Source organism: Lynx rufus, unplaced genomic scaffold (assembly GCF_022079265.1).
Source record: "Lynx rufus isolate CCGP_SWC_20201006 ecotype Redwood Valley unplaced genomic scaffold, mLynRuf1.p SCAF_20, whole genome shotgun sequence".
NCBI classification, from domain to species: domain Eukaryota; kingdom Metazoa; phylum Chordata; class Mammalia; order Carnivora; family Felidae; genus Lynx; species Lynx rufus.
This window is the reverse complement of record NW_025814835.1, coordinates 967740-982547: the sequence shown is the minus strand read 5'-3', so window position 1 is coordinate 982547 and position 14808 is coordinate 967740. Positions and strand designations below refer to the sequence as shown.

The window sequence follows — 14808 nt, the reverse complement described above, 5'->3', positions numbered from 1 at the left end:
TCAACCTGGACCGTGTGTGTCTCCCAGAACTTCTTTTATTCCTTCTGATTTGGCTTATTTGCTTCTCTAATTCCTCGTCTGTAAACCTGCTAAGGTCAGTAGGAGCACTGCTTTCTGTTCAGGGAGTACTGAATACACCTGTAGGGGCAGCATCGCGTGGAAACCTGTGTTGAGGAAAAGCACAGCTGTACCTGTGACTTACGGTACAAGTTGGTGGCGCTGCTTTGTCACCCTATCAGCAGTTCTTAGTGAATAGTTCCAGACGTTTCCTGTAAAATCATCATCAGGTCTTTATTTGCATTTTATCAGTTAATCTGTTCTTCTTAACATATCATTATTCATAACCTCCCACCACTATTCAGTTTTATTTTTGTTTTAATTATAAGCATCTATAGTGTATTTTAACCATTTTAAATTATTTTAACAACTTAACTGTTAAATAGCCATGTCATTTGAGCTGCTTTATGGATAAGTGATCTTTAACGGGTCTGTTAGATGTCAGAAAACTCAGCTGTTGTCATCTGGTTCTGCCGTCTGAGTCTAAGCAGCTTCGGGACGCTTAAAGTTATGCCGTCCATACTAGTAAAGTAGTTCAAGATACTGTGGAAACCTTTTATTTAATGTTCCTGTTTTGCCGTGGTCTCTCCTGGATAGAAGGGGAAAGGCGGTGAGATGGGTTCTTGATGAAGTTGGCTGCTGAGGTGGAGAGGAAGTGCCCTGGCCAGCACCCGCCGCGGCGAGCTCCGGAGGCAGCGTGCATGCAGCCAGCCGCTCACCAGAGCACGCGGGTGCCGGGCCGCATCCGTCCGTAGTGCCGTCGGTGAAGTCTGTGGGTGCGGGCAGCCCTGAGAGTCGGGGGAACGGGGCCCTGAACCTACGTATGAGGAAGGTATAACTGGAAGGAGTCTCCCTCTGTAGGTGCTCAAATGTAAACTTAAGTGTGGCTTCTGCAGTGCTGGTTCCTTGCTGTTCTGGTTACTCGCAGGGTTTCTTTACTGCAGAGATCGAATGTTTGTACGTTGACCCTTGAACAACATAGGGTCAGGGCCACTTTCTACCACCTACCCCGCCTCGCCCCTGTGCAGTTGAAAACCCGTGTATAACTTTGGACTCCCCCACACTTAGCTACCAATAGCCCGCTGTTGGCGGGAACCCTTACCAATAACATAAAGTGCACACATTTTGCATGTATTGTATACTGTGTTCTTAAAGTAAAGCAGGCTGGAGGAAAAACGTTATTAAGAAAATCATAAGGAGGGGCGCCTGGGTGGCTCAGTCGGTTAAGCGTCTGACTTTGGCTCAGGTCATGATCTTGCGGTTCGTGGGTTCGAGCCTCACGTCAGGCTCTGTGCCGACAGCTCGGAGCCCGGAGCCTGCTTGGGATTCTGTGGCTCCCTCTCTGTCTCTCTTCCCCTCCCAACTCGTGCTCTGCCTCTCCCTCTCTCTCAAAAACAAACAAACATTAAAAAAAATTTCTGTAAGTAAAAAGAAAGAAAATTATAAGGAAAAGAAAATGCACTTCTAGTACTATATTGTACTGTACTTATTTTCAAACAATCCTTGTATAAGTGTAAGGATCAACTGTACAGGGTGTCGGTTGATATATTCTGTACTAATCTGAATGCATTTTAAAATATATTTTCAGACTTTTCTTTTAAGTAGGCTTCACGCCCAGCATGGGGCCCGGTGAGGGGTTTGAACTCACAACCTTGAGGTCCAGACTTGAGCTGAGATCAAGAGTTGGATGCTGAACCCACTGAGCCACCCAGGCGCCCCTAGACCTTATTGTCTTAGAGCGGTTTTAGGTTTACAAACGAGGGAGGGACAGATTTTCCGTGTGCGCCCTGCCTTCACGCAAGTAAGGCTTCTCCCTGTGGTCAGCACACCCCAGCAGAGCGGCGCACTGGTTACCGTAGATGCACCTGCACCAGCCAAAGCCCCGGGTTTACGTGAGGCTCCGCTCTTGGTGGTTCGTGTTCTGTCGGCTTGCACAAACGTATAAAGACATGTGTTGTTATGGCATCGTACAGAGTATTTTCCTTAGTGGTGCTGTGTGTAAAAATCCTTCGCGCCCCGTCCGTTCATCCCTCGGCAGCCACTGATCGTTCTGTGGTCTCCTTAGTTTTGCCTTTTCCAGAACACCGTATCGGATTTTCTTTCATCGAGTGACGTGCGTGAAAATTTCCTCTGTGTCTTTCATGGCCTGACGGCTCGTTTCTCTTTAGTGCTGACTGATGCTTCGTTGTCCGGATGGACCACAGTCTGTTCGTGTACTTACTGAGGGACACCCTGGTTGCTTCCGAGTTTTGGCAGTTACGGAAGCAGCTGGTAGGAGACGCACGTGCAGGTTTTTGTGTTGACTTACGTTCACACCTCCTTTGGGTAAATGCCAAGCAGTCCTGCTGGATTCTGCCGTAAGGTTGTGGTTGGCTTTGCAAGAAGCCAGCAAGCTGTCTTCTGCGGGGGCTGCACGATGTTGCGTCCGCGCCAGCAGTGAGCGCGAGCTCCTGGGGCTCCACAGCCCGTCAGCACTCGGCCTGGTCGGCGCCCCGGGCATGGGCCGTTCTAATGGGGGTGGGTTGCTGTCTCCCTGTGGTTGTGACTTGTATCCCTGATGACATGGGAGGACGTGGAGACTTTCACGTGCTTACTTGTCGTCTGTATATCTTCTTTGTTGAGGGCTTCAGCCCATTTTTTAATCAGGTTGTTTCCTTACTGTTGAGTTTGAAGAGTTCTTTGTGTGTGTTGAATAACGATCCTGTAGCAGATGTATATTTTGCAAACGTTCGCCCTCCCAGTCTGTGGCTTGTTTTCTAATTCTCTTGATAATGTCTTGCAGAACAGAAGTTTTAAATTTTACCAAAGTCTGGCTAATCACATATTTCTCTCTCGGATCGTTTCTTTGGTGCGGTATCTAAAAAGCCCTCACCACACCTGGGGTCACCTAGGTTTTCTCCTATATTGTCTTACAGGACTTTTATAGTTTAGTATTTTACATTTAGGTCCCATTTGGAGTTGATTTTCCTGAGGGATGTAAGGTCTGCGTCTAGATTCAGTTTTTCGGCAGGAGGTTGGGGGGGCGTTGGTTGGTTTTCCCAGGGCCATTTCCCGATGACACGGTGTTTGCTCCTTTCTTGAAGCTGTGTTTATGGGGCTTAATTCTGGGCTCTGTTCTGCTCCATTGACCTGTGTGCACTCTCTCACCACACCCCACCACCTTATTGTTGTTTTACAGTAAGCCTTCTTTTTACAAGGCTGGTGAATGCTTTTAATTTTTAAATGTATCTTTTTTGTTACTGTGTTAAAATACACATAACATAAAATTTATTATCTCTTTTAGAGTTCTTGGACCCGGTTCCAAAGTTGGGGTAGGGAGGGTCCCACACACACAAGCTCAGGCAGCTCTCGGGACACCCGCAGGGCGCCTGCGGATTCTGACACTGTCCACCCGGAGGCAGCATCAGATCCTGCGCAGTGAGGGCTCAGTCCTGTAAGATGCCCCCACCCCGACTTCGGACACCGGTCGGAAGTCCCAGGCTGTTTGTTACTCGTGCTTCTGACCAACTGGCAATTTGCGGCCGCGGCTCACAGAACTCAGGGGAACACTGCCGCTCACCTGGTGGCTCAAGGAGGTGACAAAGGCTAAGAATCAACCGCCAGAGGAAGAGATCATAGGGACAGGTCTGGGGAAGGGCTGTGGGGCTTCCATCCCTCCCCGCACAGCACTCTTCCCAATCTCCAGAAGCTTCTGAACCCGGTCCTTTGGCATTTTTACCGAGGCTTCTTTGTATAGCCACAGTTGATTAGGTCTTTGGCCATTGGCTGATTCAGCCTCCAGCCCCTCCCCTCCCTGGGAGTCGGGGGGTGTGACCGGAAATTCCCATTGGCTGATTCAGCTTCCAGCCCCTCCCTCCCGGGGAGGTCGGGGGTGTGACCGGAAGTTTCCATTGGCTGATTCAGCCTCCAGCCCCTCCCCTCTCCACAGAGGTCGGGGGTGGGGCCGGAAGGGCCAACCTTCTGATCACATGGTTGGTCGTCCTGGCAACAGCCCCGCCCTTGAGTGGGGTCCAGAAGTCTCCTTCATTAACAAAAGACACCTTTATCCCTCTCAACAGGTAGGATATTTAGGAGCAGAGAGTGAGAAATTGTGGACTAAGACCAAATATATATTTCTCATAAATCACAGCGTCACTCCGTCTTAACCATTTGTAAGTGCAAGCTTTCATGATGTTAAATGCATTCACATTGTTGTGCAACTACACCAGTCCTCTGCCCCTGTAACTTTTCACCTTGTAGGGCAGGAACTCTGTATCCATTAAAAAATAACTCCTCGTTCTCCCCTCCTCTCATACGGCATTCTGCTTTCTGTCTTTATGATTTGACTCCTCTAAGAACCTTATGTGAGTGGAATCCTGCAGTATGTGTCTTTTTGTGTGTGGCTGGTTTCATTTAGCATAATGTCCTCAAGGCTCGTCCATGTTGCATCGTATTGCACAATTTCCCTCCTTAAGGCTCGATGTCTTACACTGTATGTACAGAGCACATTTTCCGTATCCACGCCTCCATCAGTGGACGCTTGGGTTTTTCTCGTGTTTTGGCTCCTGTGAGTAATGCTGTGACCGTGTAAAACACGGTGTACGCTTCTCTTCTGGAGACCCTGCTTTCAGTTCTTAAGGGTTTATCCCCAGGAGTGGAGCTGCTGCCTCATTGGCCAATTCTGTGTTTAATCTTGTGACAAATTGCCATACTCTTTCCCACGGAACATCTCTCACCATCCTTCCTCTTTCAACCTCTGTGTGTCTTTGGAGCTCAAGGGAGTGTCCTCCAGACCGGATGTGGTTGGATTGTGCGTTTTCGCTTATTCTGCCCGTCTCTCTTTTTGGAGAGTTTCACCCACTTACATCTTAACATAATGATGGAGAAGGACTTTTTCACCGCAGTTGGTTTCCCATGTGCCTTAGAGCTCTTTTTGATGCCTCACTTTCTGTATTATTTTCTGTTTTGGTGAATGTTTTGTAGTCAAGTGTTTAAATTGCTTTCTCACTGCCTGTTGTTTCCATTCTAGAACTTTTTTCGCTACGGTTACCACGGGGATGACATTCAGCATCCTGAAGATACAATTGTGGAATTTCAGTTTGTACCAACTTAAGTTCGATAACGTACAAGAATCTGCTCACTTACAACTCCATCCCCACCCCTTTGTGGATGTCACAGAATTACATCTTTATTCATCGTGTGTCCAAAAACATAAACTAAAAATTATTTTGAGTGCATTCATAGTGTTTCAAAGTATGTACAAAACAAGGTGTGGAATTATAAGCCAAAGTTACATAATTTCAACTTTTGGAGGAATGATTGCTTTTCTTCAGATTTATGAATCTCTGAAATCATGTATAAAACCAAGTGCAGTTATAGACTGTTGTGGCCATACTCCTCGTGTTATAACCTGCCGTGGGCTGGCCTGCCCCGAGACCTTAGTTCTCGCACGGCCTCTAGTGACTGTCTCCTGTCCTGTCCTTGCGTCTGCCCTACTCCCGGGAACAAGCAGCTCTTGCAGAAAAGGTCGGTGGTCCCCACCTTCCACAGCGTTTGTCTGTCTGGGAACGTCTTGATCTCCCTCTCGCTTTGCGGCACGGTCTTGCTGGGTATAGGAGTCACACGTGACGGGTCTGTCTTCGTGCGGCGTTTTGAATGTGTTGGTGCGCTTTCTCTCAAACCCAAAGTTTCTGGTGAAAAATCTGCAGATAAGCTTACTGAAGGCCCCTTGGGTGTGATGATTCCCCTCTCTCTTGCTGCTTTCAAGATTCTTGGTCTTTTGGAAGTGTGGTTAGAACTTGTGTCAGAGTGGGTCTGAGTTCATCTTACTTGGCTTTCTTTGGGCTTCATAGGTGTTCACATCTGTGTCTTGTATTACATATGAGATGTTTTCAGTAATTATTTCTCCAGATAGTCTCTTGGTCCCTTTCTCTCTTCTTCTTCTGGGACTCCCACTGTGTGTATGCTGGGCTGAGTGGTGGGTCCCACAGGTCTCTCAGTCTCTGTTCATGGTTTTTCAGCTCATTTTCTTTCTGTCCCTCATTTTGGGCCATTTCTATTGCCCTGTCGTCAGGTTCACCGATTCTTTCTTTTGCCTGTTCAAGTCTGCCTTGGACTCTACCCAGGGACTTTTTCACTGACATTATTATATGTGTTGAATTTTTCAGCTGTTGAATTTTTTTTCCTTTTTCTGTTTATGTTTTCTCTCTTTTTATTGATTCCATCTTGTTCATAATTATTTTCTTGACTTTGAGCATCTTTTAGACTAGTCCTTGTCTAGTAGATCTGACGTCGGGTCTTCTTCGGGAACAGTATCTGTTGTTTGGCAGCCCCCCCCCCCCCTTTAAATTGGCCACACTCTGCTGTTACTTTGTGTGCCTTGGGATTTTTGTTGAACACTGGACATTTTAATCTTCATAATGTGGTAATTCTGAAAATCAGATGTCTCCCCCGCTCCAACAGTGGATCAGCTTGAGACTCTGTAATGAGCGGAACGGCATTGGAGGTCACCCGGCACACACACGCACGCACACACGCACACACATGTGTGCCTAACCGGTCGTCTCGTGAAGATGGCAGGCGGCCAACTCATTGTCTTGAAATGCGGATAAATTGCAACAAGGAATCAATACTTTCTCACAGGAACTGTGTCACCAGGTGACAAGACCGAATCCAAAGAGCGGATGCCTCTCTTTCTACATTTTATTCTGAGAAGGAAGGAAAGACTTCTGTTTTCTTCGACCTGTAGTGCAGGCGTGGGTATGGGCGTTGAGCACAAAGGGCCTGTTGGCATCAAAGCAGAGCAGAGCCTGGACACGGTGCCTCTGGATGGAAGTCGGGCAACAGTTCTAATGGTCCCTGGAGTGTGAGCTGGGCTCCGGGTGCAGGAGCTGGGGTTACGGGACCCCCAGGTGGAGGGGAGATGGTTGGCCTGGATCATGAGTGTTCGGTCAGTGAGATGCAAATGGGGCCTTTCAGTAGACAATTTAGAGGGAGAGCAGGGAGGGCCTGTAGATGAAATGTGACTTGGAAGACGTGCCCAGAATGGACAAGGCTCGGCTGTAGTGTCTTGAGGGGGACTTGGGGGGTAGACTCTCAATCAAAGCAAGAAGTGCGAGTGACGGTAGTGTTACAAGGAGGGAGGGCTGTGTGGGACGGGGCACGTGCAGGGTCTTCTCGGGAGGTTGCAGTTGTCTACCAGGTCCTTGTCGTGAGTCACCAAGGTACACGCATGCTGGTGTGGGTTTCTACAACCAGTGTATTTTGTAAGTGGGCTTTTGAAAAACCTTAAGTCACTGGAATTCATCTGGTAATGAAACTGCTAATGTATCGTTTTATGTGCTTGTTTTTAGGGGTTGCTTTTTAGAAGTTTGGTGTAATTTGCTTTTTTAATTATGTAAAACACATATGGTTTCAGAGCGAGCAGTGTAAAATGGGGGGCACTCGGGTGTGGCAGACGTCATCCCCACGTCCCCACCTGCACGTCCCCTCCCTGCCCCACCTGGCTCGTCAGGGGAAGGCGCTGTTCCACGCCCAGCATCTGCATCCCGCTTTCTTCACCTGGCGATGTGCACCCAAGGGATCGTTACCAGTAAAAATGGAGGTCTTTCTCATTCTCTCTCATTCTCTCTCTCCCTCCCTTTCCTTTGTCCCCTCCCTCCGTGTCTGCCACCTGGGCCCTGTGTTTTCCTGCTGCTCGTGCTCCTTTGATTCACCGATTCCCAGCCTTTCATTACCATAAATAACGTTACAGGGTCATCTGGCACATCGGTCATTTTTTGTTTATCTGTCTTAGGATAGGTTCTGAGAAATGCTGTGAGAGTGATCAAGAGTAAATCGAATTTTGTAATTTAATATTTTCTCATGTTAAAATCTGAGAGGGTCGTATGACGATAGACCTTACCTGGGTTTTGACATTTTAGCTGTGCTTTTATTACTGAACCTGTTTTATGGTGGCACATCAGATAATTTATTAGCAACGTTATGGCGCACGTTCTTGGGATATTTTTGTGTATTTGCATAGTCTGTTATCATCAGAACATGAATTGAGGGTGGGAATGGTCAATGCAGGTTTTCTAAAATAAAGCACGAATTAATACTAAGCCTTAATAGGCAAGAACAGCACGTAGGAGGTAAGTGATCAGTTAATGACCTGGATCTTCTCTGCACACTCGTTTGTGAATCAAATAAATGAAGCCTTGTAAGGAGTTTTGTTTCCGTGAATCTCTAGAGGCATCATTTCTGTATCCCACTGTGCTGGAGAATTGTGCTCTTAAAGTACCTGTAACTCCGGAACTTTCTTCTTTCATTCCAAGGTTCGTGTTTTATTCGCACTGACCAGCTCGATGGTGAAACTGACTGGAAGCTGAAGGTGGCGGTGAGCTGCACGCAGAGGCTGCCAGCCTTGGGGGTGAGTGTCCTTGCGCTTCCGGTGCCATTCACGTGTCGTGCTCGCTGCCGGGCAGTAAACAGTTTCTGTGTACCAGCTAGCTTACTGAATGCCCTGACAGTTTTTCAAAATAATTTTATGATTACTAACGAAGGATTGTTGAAAATTACGCCGAAATTATTTCTGTGGTGTCTTAGCACATGCCCTGCTCGCTTTTCTCTCCTTTGCTCTCACCTTCCCTTTCCTTTTGGTCTTTTACTTTTAAACCCTCTCAGTTGGGTAATCGTTAAGATTGAGAACTTCTGGTGGGGTTAAGTGAGTCCGTTATTGCTAACTGGCTCCCTGGTGGTCTGGTTGCCATAGTTTTGGCAGACCTCGGAGCCCAGATGAAGTTCGCCTCCTTGTGGAGCCTGGTTCGTGTTGCGCCGTTCTTGTGATGGCGGAGAAGCTTCTTCCCTCGGGAGGAAGGGGCGTGTTGCGGTGTCTCTTGGCCCAGAGAGGAGGAGGAGCGCACCCTGAGCACCTCGCATGGTCTCCGCCCAGTGCCCCTCTGTTCCCGGGAGTAGGCAGGGCTGGGATTGGAGGAAACCGAGCCTCTGGATTTCAGCATTTTCAGCCAGGTCTCACAAGTGCTGAGGCTCTCCTAAGCCTGCACACATCTTTTTGTAACAAAACCACAGTGGAGGCCGCTTGGTGCTCGTGTGAGATGTAGTATATATCTGAATGAGAGGAGCTTCATTCTTCTGACATGATTTTCTCATAACCGGCGTAGACTAAAGAAAACTTGCGATGGTCCAAGAAAGACCTTTGACTCACGCAATTGTCGGTCAACGGAAGGGGATTGGGTAGTATAGATTTGGTCACTTTCCTTAGATTGGTCGGGTCTGGATAGGAATAGTTGCTTGTACTGCATGCGGTTTCTGGTTACTGACCTTCCCCATCCTGTGCACACTGGACCTTTTGGGAACTAAATGTGTGTGGCGTGTGTAAAACTTGGAAGTATTTGGTTCTATTTGGTTGCCTGTATGTTTGGTGCTCCCTAGGTTGAAATTCATTCTTTTATATGTTTTATCTGTGTCTTCCAAACCTGTTGTCACGAATGGGCATTTGCTTATTTGTTCTGTCCATTCATTGTCACGTGATAATGCAGGTCATATAATATGTCTGTCATACTTAACCTCTCCTCCTGACTTTCCCTCTCTCTTTCTCTCTCTCTCTCTCTCTCTCTCTTTTTTTTTTTTTTGGCAGTCCTTTAACACAGACACACACACACAACCATTCTTACCCCAAGGGTGACACAGGAGAGGGTGCGGGTTGCCAGGTTGGCGCTCCACATCTTGGTTTCCCGACTGCTGACTTGGAGAAGGATCCCTCTCATTTCATCAGCTAACATCGTGCACCTCTGTCCTGGGTGGGCCAAGTAGGCAGCCCCCAGTATGTGTATTTTTTAAATATATGAACGTGAAGACGAGGCCTGTAAGTAGCAAGTCTTCCTTTCTCAGAGAAATTGTGAAAGGTAGAAGCGGGGTGTGGGTGAAGGAGTGCCTAGGCTTCCGCTCTAGTAGGTCATAGGTCATCTCAGAAGAGCCGTGCCCATATTCCTGTAACCAGAGTGTAATTACTGGTGACCGTGCTTCAAAACACTTAAATAGTGAAGAAAAAAATCTCAGTTTCTGAGAGAAAATTTGGACAGTTCATTGTTTTAATTTGTACGTCTTTGGATACTAATTCAGTTGGAAATTTGTACCACGTGTTCACTAGAAATTTGTCTTTATTTCGTTGTTGGCCCTTCTCTCCTGCCCATTTTTGTGTTGGTGTTTGCCAGTCAGAATTTTATACGCACTCATGTGCGTGTAGTATTGAATTGATGAAACCAGATGTATGCAAAGTGTGTCCTGTTTTTAATTCTTCCCTGTTTAGACACGGAAATATTCTTAGATCTCTGGTATCATCTCAGTACATCTTGTGGTGTCCATGATTCCCCGGGTCAGAAGTTGTGTTGGAAAATTGTCGAGACTACTGTTCTGGATCAGTTTCTCAGTCAGTGCCAGGTGGCACACCACTCGGATGATTTGTTTCCAGTCTGTTAATTCTCAATGTTCTGGGATGGTTTATTTAAATTCCGTAGGATATGGAGTGAGCTGTGCCCACTCCACAGGGGGCAGGCACAAATGGGAAGCTAGGAGGTCATTAAGTCACAAGTCAGGGATGTGTGGGAAAGTGTGCATGCAGAACCCGCCAGCCTGCTTTTCAGTGGCTGTGCCATCAAACACCCCCACCGGCCGTGCATGATTGCTGCGGTTTCTCCACAGCCTTGCTAAAATTTGGTGGGGTGATTTATTTTTGTTATTTTTTTACTTTAGTCATTTCCGTAAGTGTGTAGTGACACCTCATTGTAGTTTGCATTTCCGTAACGGCTAGTAACGTGGAACGTTGTTTCATGTGCTCGTTTTCCATCTCTGTATCCTCTTTGGTGAAATGTCTGTGCGTGCCTTTTTAGTGACTTTTGTGTCATCCCCTAGAATGTTCTTTCCACCTGATGACGCTATGTGCAAAGAAGACACTATAGCTCTTTTATGCAAGTGTGCATGTACGGCCTTCTCTTTCTTTTACTCGCAGTATCACACTGGCTGCGATCGCTAATTGCATTGTTGAACGGAAGTGATGAAACCGTTCTTCTTTCCGTTCTTGGGGAACACGTAGCTTCTTAACATCATTTGTGATGGTAGTTGTAGGCTTTTTTAAGATTCCCCTTATCGGGCTGTGGAAATTCTTTCTATTCCTAGAACGTCCTGAGACGTTTTATTATGAATGGGTATTGGATTTTTCAGAAGCTTTTCTGTTTGTTGACATGATCAAATGGTTTTTCTTTGTTATCTGTTAACACGATGATTGACATGGACTGGAAACATTTGTATTTTGTTTTGCTTTTGTTGTAATGCCTTTGGTTTGTTACCTAGGGGTGAGCTGGCCTCATAAGTTGAGTTGGGAAGTCTTTTTGCCTCCTGTATTTGTTGAAGTAGTTGGTGTAAGATTGGTGTCATTCGTTTTTACTATTGGACATATTCAGCCTTGAAACTATCTGAGCTACAAGTTTACTTGGTGGGGAGGTAATTGTGAATTGAATTTCTAAAGTAGATAGTAGAGTTAATCAGATTTATTATTCATTGGAAATTTATGTTTGTCGAAGAATTATTATCTGTTCCGTATAAGTGGCCAAATTTAATGGTATAAAATTCATAATCTGTTACTATTTTTTATTTTTTAAATTTTTATTATTTTTAAAAATACAATTTATTGTCAAGTTGGCTTACATACAACACTCAGTGCTCATCCCAACAAGTGTCCTCCTCAATGCCCATCACCCATTTTTCCCTTCTGTTACACTATTTTTTAGTGGTTGTAGGATCCCCCTTGCATTGTCAATATTGGTAATTTATATCTTTTCTTCCTAGTCAGTCCGGTCTCATCAGAGGCTCATTGATTTTAGTCATATTTCAAAGAACTTGCTTTTGGTGTCTTTGATCATCTTTATTGTTGGTTTATTTTCTGTATTACTTATTTCTTTCTGATATTTATTCCCTTCATTCTCACTTAGTTTGTGTTCAGTTTTTTATTCTTTGTTACCTTCTTTTTTTTATTTTATTTTATTTTTTTTTTTCAACGTTTATTTATTTTTGGGACAGAGAGAGACAGAGCATGAACGGGGGAGGGGCAGAGAGAGAGGGAGACACAGAATCGGAAGCAGGCTCCAGGCTCTGAGCCGTCAGCCCAGAGCCCGACGCGGGGCTCGAACTCACGGACCGCGAGATCGTGACCTGGCTGAAGTCGGACGCTTAACCGACTGCGCCACCCAGGCGCCCCTCTTTGTTACCTTCTTAAAGTGGAAGTAAACTTGATTTTTACGTTGCTGTTTTCTGTTATAAGCCTTTAGCTGTAACACACCTAAGTGTTACTTAACCTGTATCGCACAAATTTTACATACTATATTTTTATTATGTTTTTGTTAAATGTTTTCTAGGTCCTTTGGGATTTCTTCTCATCCTTTGTTTACTTGGAAACATTGTTTACTTACCTTGTAGTCGGGGATTTTCCTGATGTCCTTTGTAATTTAGTTGTTATTTAACCATGTTATGTTCGTCAAACGCGTTACGTTTTATCTCAGTCCTTTGGTACAAGTTGGGACTCGTGCCATGACCTGGCACGTGCTCTCTCCGGGTACAGACTGTGTTCTGCTGCTCTGTGGATATCCTGTAAGTGCTCATTGGGTCAAGTTGATGGAAACTGTTGTTTAAAGGTTGTATATTTTTACTTATTTTCTGCCATTTGTTCTCTTAGTTAACGAAACAAGAATTTTAAGATACGCTCTTTCTCCTTTGAGTTCCATCAGTTGTCTGATGTACTCTGCAGCATTGCTGTGAGGTACACACTCAGAATTACTTCATCTTGTTGGTGAATTGACCTTGTTTCATTATGTGTGATCGTATGCTGTGTTGTGACATCTGCTCTGATGTTAATTCTCGTGTTCTTTTGATTGGTGTTGGCATGGCATATCTTTTCCCATGCTTTTATGTTTATAGTGTCTATTTCTTTGTATATGGAGTGGGTTTCTTATTAACATAATAGAAGTAGATATTGCTTTTTTACTTACTGACAGTTGTTGCATTCTTAATGCGTACATTTACCCTAATAATAATGGTTGAGGTAAAGGCAATTATCTTGCTGTTTATTTTCTACTTATCTCATCTCTATGTTCCTTTTTTGCATCTTTAGGTATTATTTTAGATTTTTGTTTACTTACTATTATTGACCTCCCAGCTGTAAGAGTTGGTTCTATTTGTAGTGGTTGTTCTCTGGTTTCCAGCATGTTCCTCACCCACCAGCGTCTCTCTCCACTGGTGTTATACCAGTTCATCTGTAATTTAAGAAACTTGCACAGTAGACTTCCACTTCCTTCCTCTTGTCTTTTGTGTTACCATGTCATGTGTTTTACTTCTGCGTGTTACAAACCACACAATAAAATGGATGTATTTCTGCTTAAAGTAGTCAAGCATGTTAAGAAGATATTAAAAAATAAAACCCATCTTTTCCACTTTCCTGCACATTCACCAGTTCCGCAGCCCTCTTTCCTGTGTGTGGGTCCAACTTACCGTTCAGTGTCATTTTCCTGCAACTCAAAAAACTTTTCAGTACGTCATGGAGAAGTCTGCTTGATTAACTGTGAGAATTTTTGCTTGAAAAATGTTTTTATTATACCTTCATTTTTGGGAGACGTTTTTCAAGTTTTTGTTTGACAGTTTTTCTGGTCTCTGCTGTCATCTCGGAGCTGTCTCTGCCCTGCCTCATGGCAAACGTCGTTCTGAAACGCTCTGCAACCCTTCTGTCTCCTCTTTGTCTCTTCTTCCTCAGGGCGCTCTTTCAGGAATTCGTGAATGATGTGCTGATTGGTCTTGCTTCGGGTTTGTTGTTTGTGGTTTTTTTCCCCCAATTTCAAAAACTTTTCCTCTTTATTTTTCATGCCTTTCTGCCCAACCCCTCTGTCTGGGGCCTGAACGACCCGTGTGGGAGACCACTCGTTATTCCCACAGTCCACTGGCACTCTCGTGCTCTTTTCTGTGGCTCGGTTTTGATAGTTTCTGTTGCTCTGTCTTCAGATTCACTAACCTTATCTTCTGCAGTATCGAGTCTTCTGTTAAGGCTGTCCAGCGAATTATTTATTCCAAATATTCTATTTTTAATATCTGGAAGTTCCAGGTGGTTCTCTTCTTTTTGTTATTAAGTAGCTTTTTTTCCCTCTCTCCCGATGTGTTTATAGTTTCATTTAAATCACTCAGCAGTTTATAATACTTACTCTTTATCCATTGTCTCTGTTGTTTCCTGGTATGTTTCTAGTTTTCATTTTTACTCCTTGTTACAGGTCACAATTTCCTGCCTCTTTGCATGTCTGATAATTTTGTAACGGATGCTGGATATAATAAATGTCATATTTTTTTCTTTTTTCAAAACCATTGATTTTATTTTCTTAGTTTAGCAGCCTATGAATAAACTTGATCTTTTCAAAGCTTGTTAAACTTTCCTGGGGTGGGCCTCGAATCCCCTTTAGTGCAATGCTGGTGTAATCCTACTACAAAGGCCTGGTCTTTCTGGGATAACCATGAAAATTCTTGGTTGTTCACAGATGCCTCTGAGTGGCTGGCTGGTCAGACTTGGTCTCTCCCCCAATCTGTGTCATCTCTGGGGCTGGTTCTGGCTAGGGCTCTCTGGGTGCGCTCTGCCTGGCCAGAGCTCCCTCCTCCCAGCCAGGCGAGCAGTGGCACCAGCGCAGGGGCCTCTGGTCCTTTCCACCTCGTCTCCTTCTCGGCGTTTTGCAAATGCTAACTGCC

The 14808-nt window shown here is 45.1% G+C and overlaps 1 protein-coding gene across 5 annotated transcripts in view; it reads left to right on the top strand.

The window, feature by feature from the left end:
• Positions 1-14808, top strand: part of ATP9B (ATPase phospholipid transporting 9B (putative)) — a 257177-nt gene that overhangs the window by 84670 nt on the left and 157699 nt on the right. For all 5 annotated transcript variants that reach the window (XM_047086323.1, XM_047086327.1, XM_047086325.1 and 2 more), the window contains one exon: positions 8352-8446. In XM_047086323.1, the coding sequence (XP_046942279.1) occupies positions 8352-8446 (95 nt within the window). The remainder of the gene's footprint in view (positions 1-8351; positions 8447-14808) is intronic.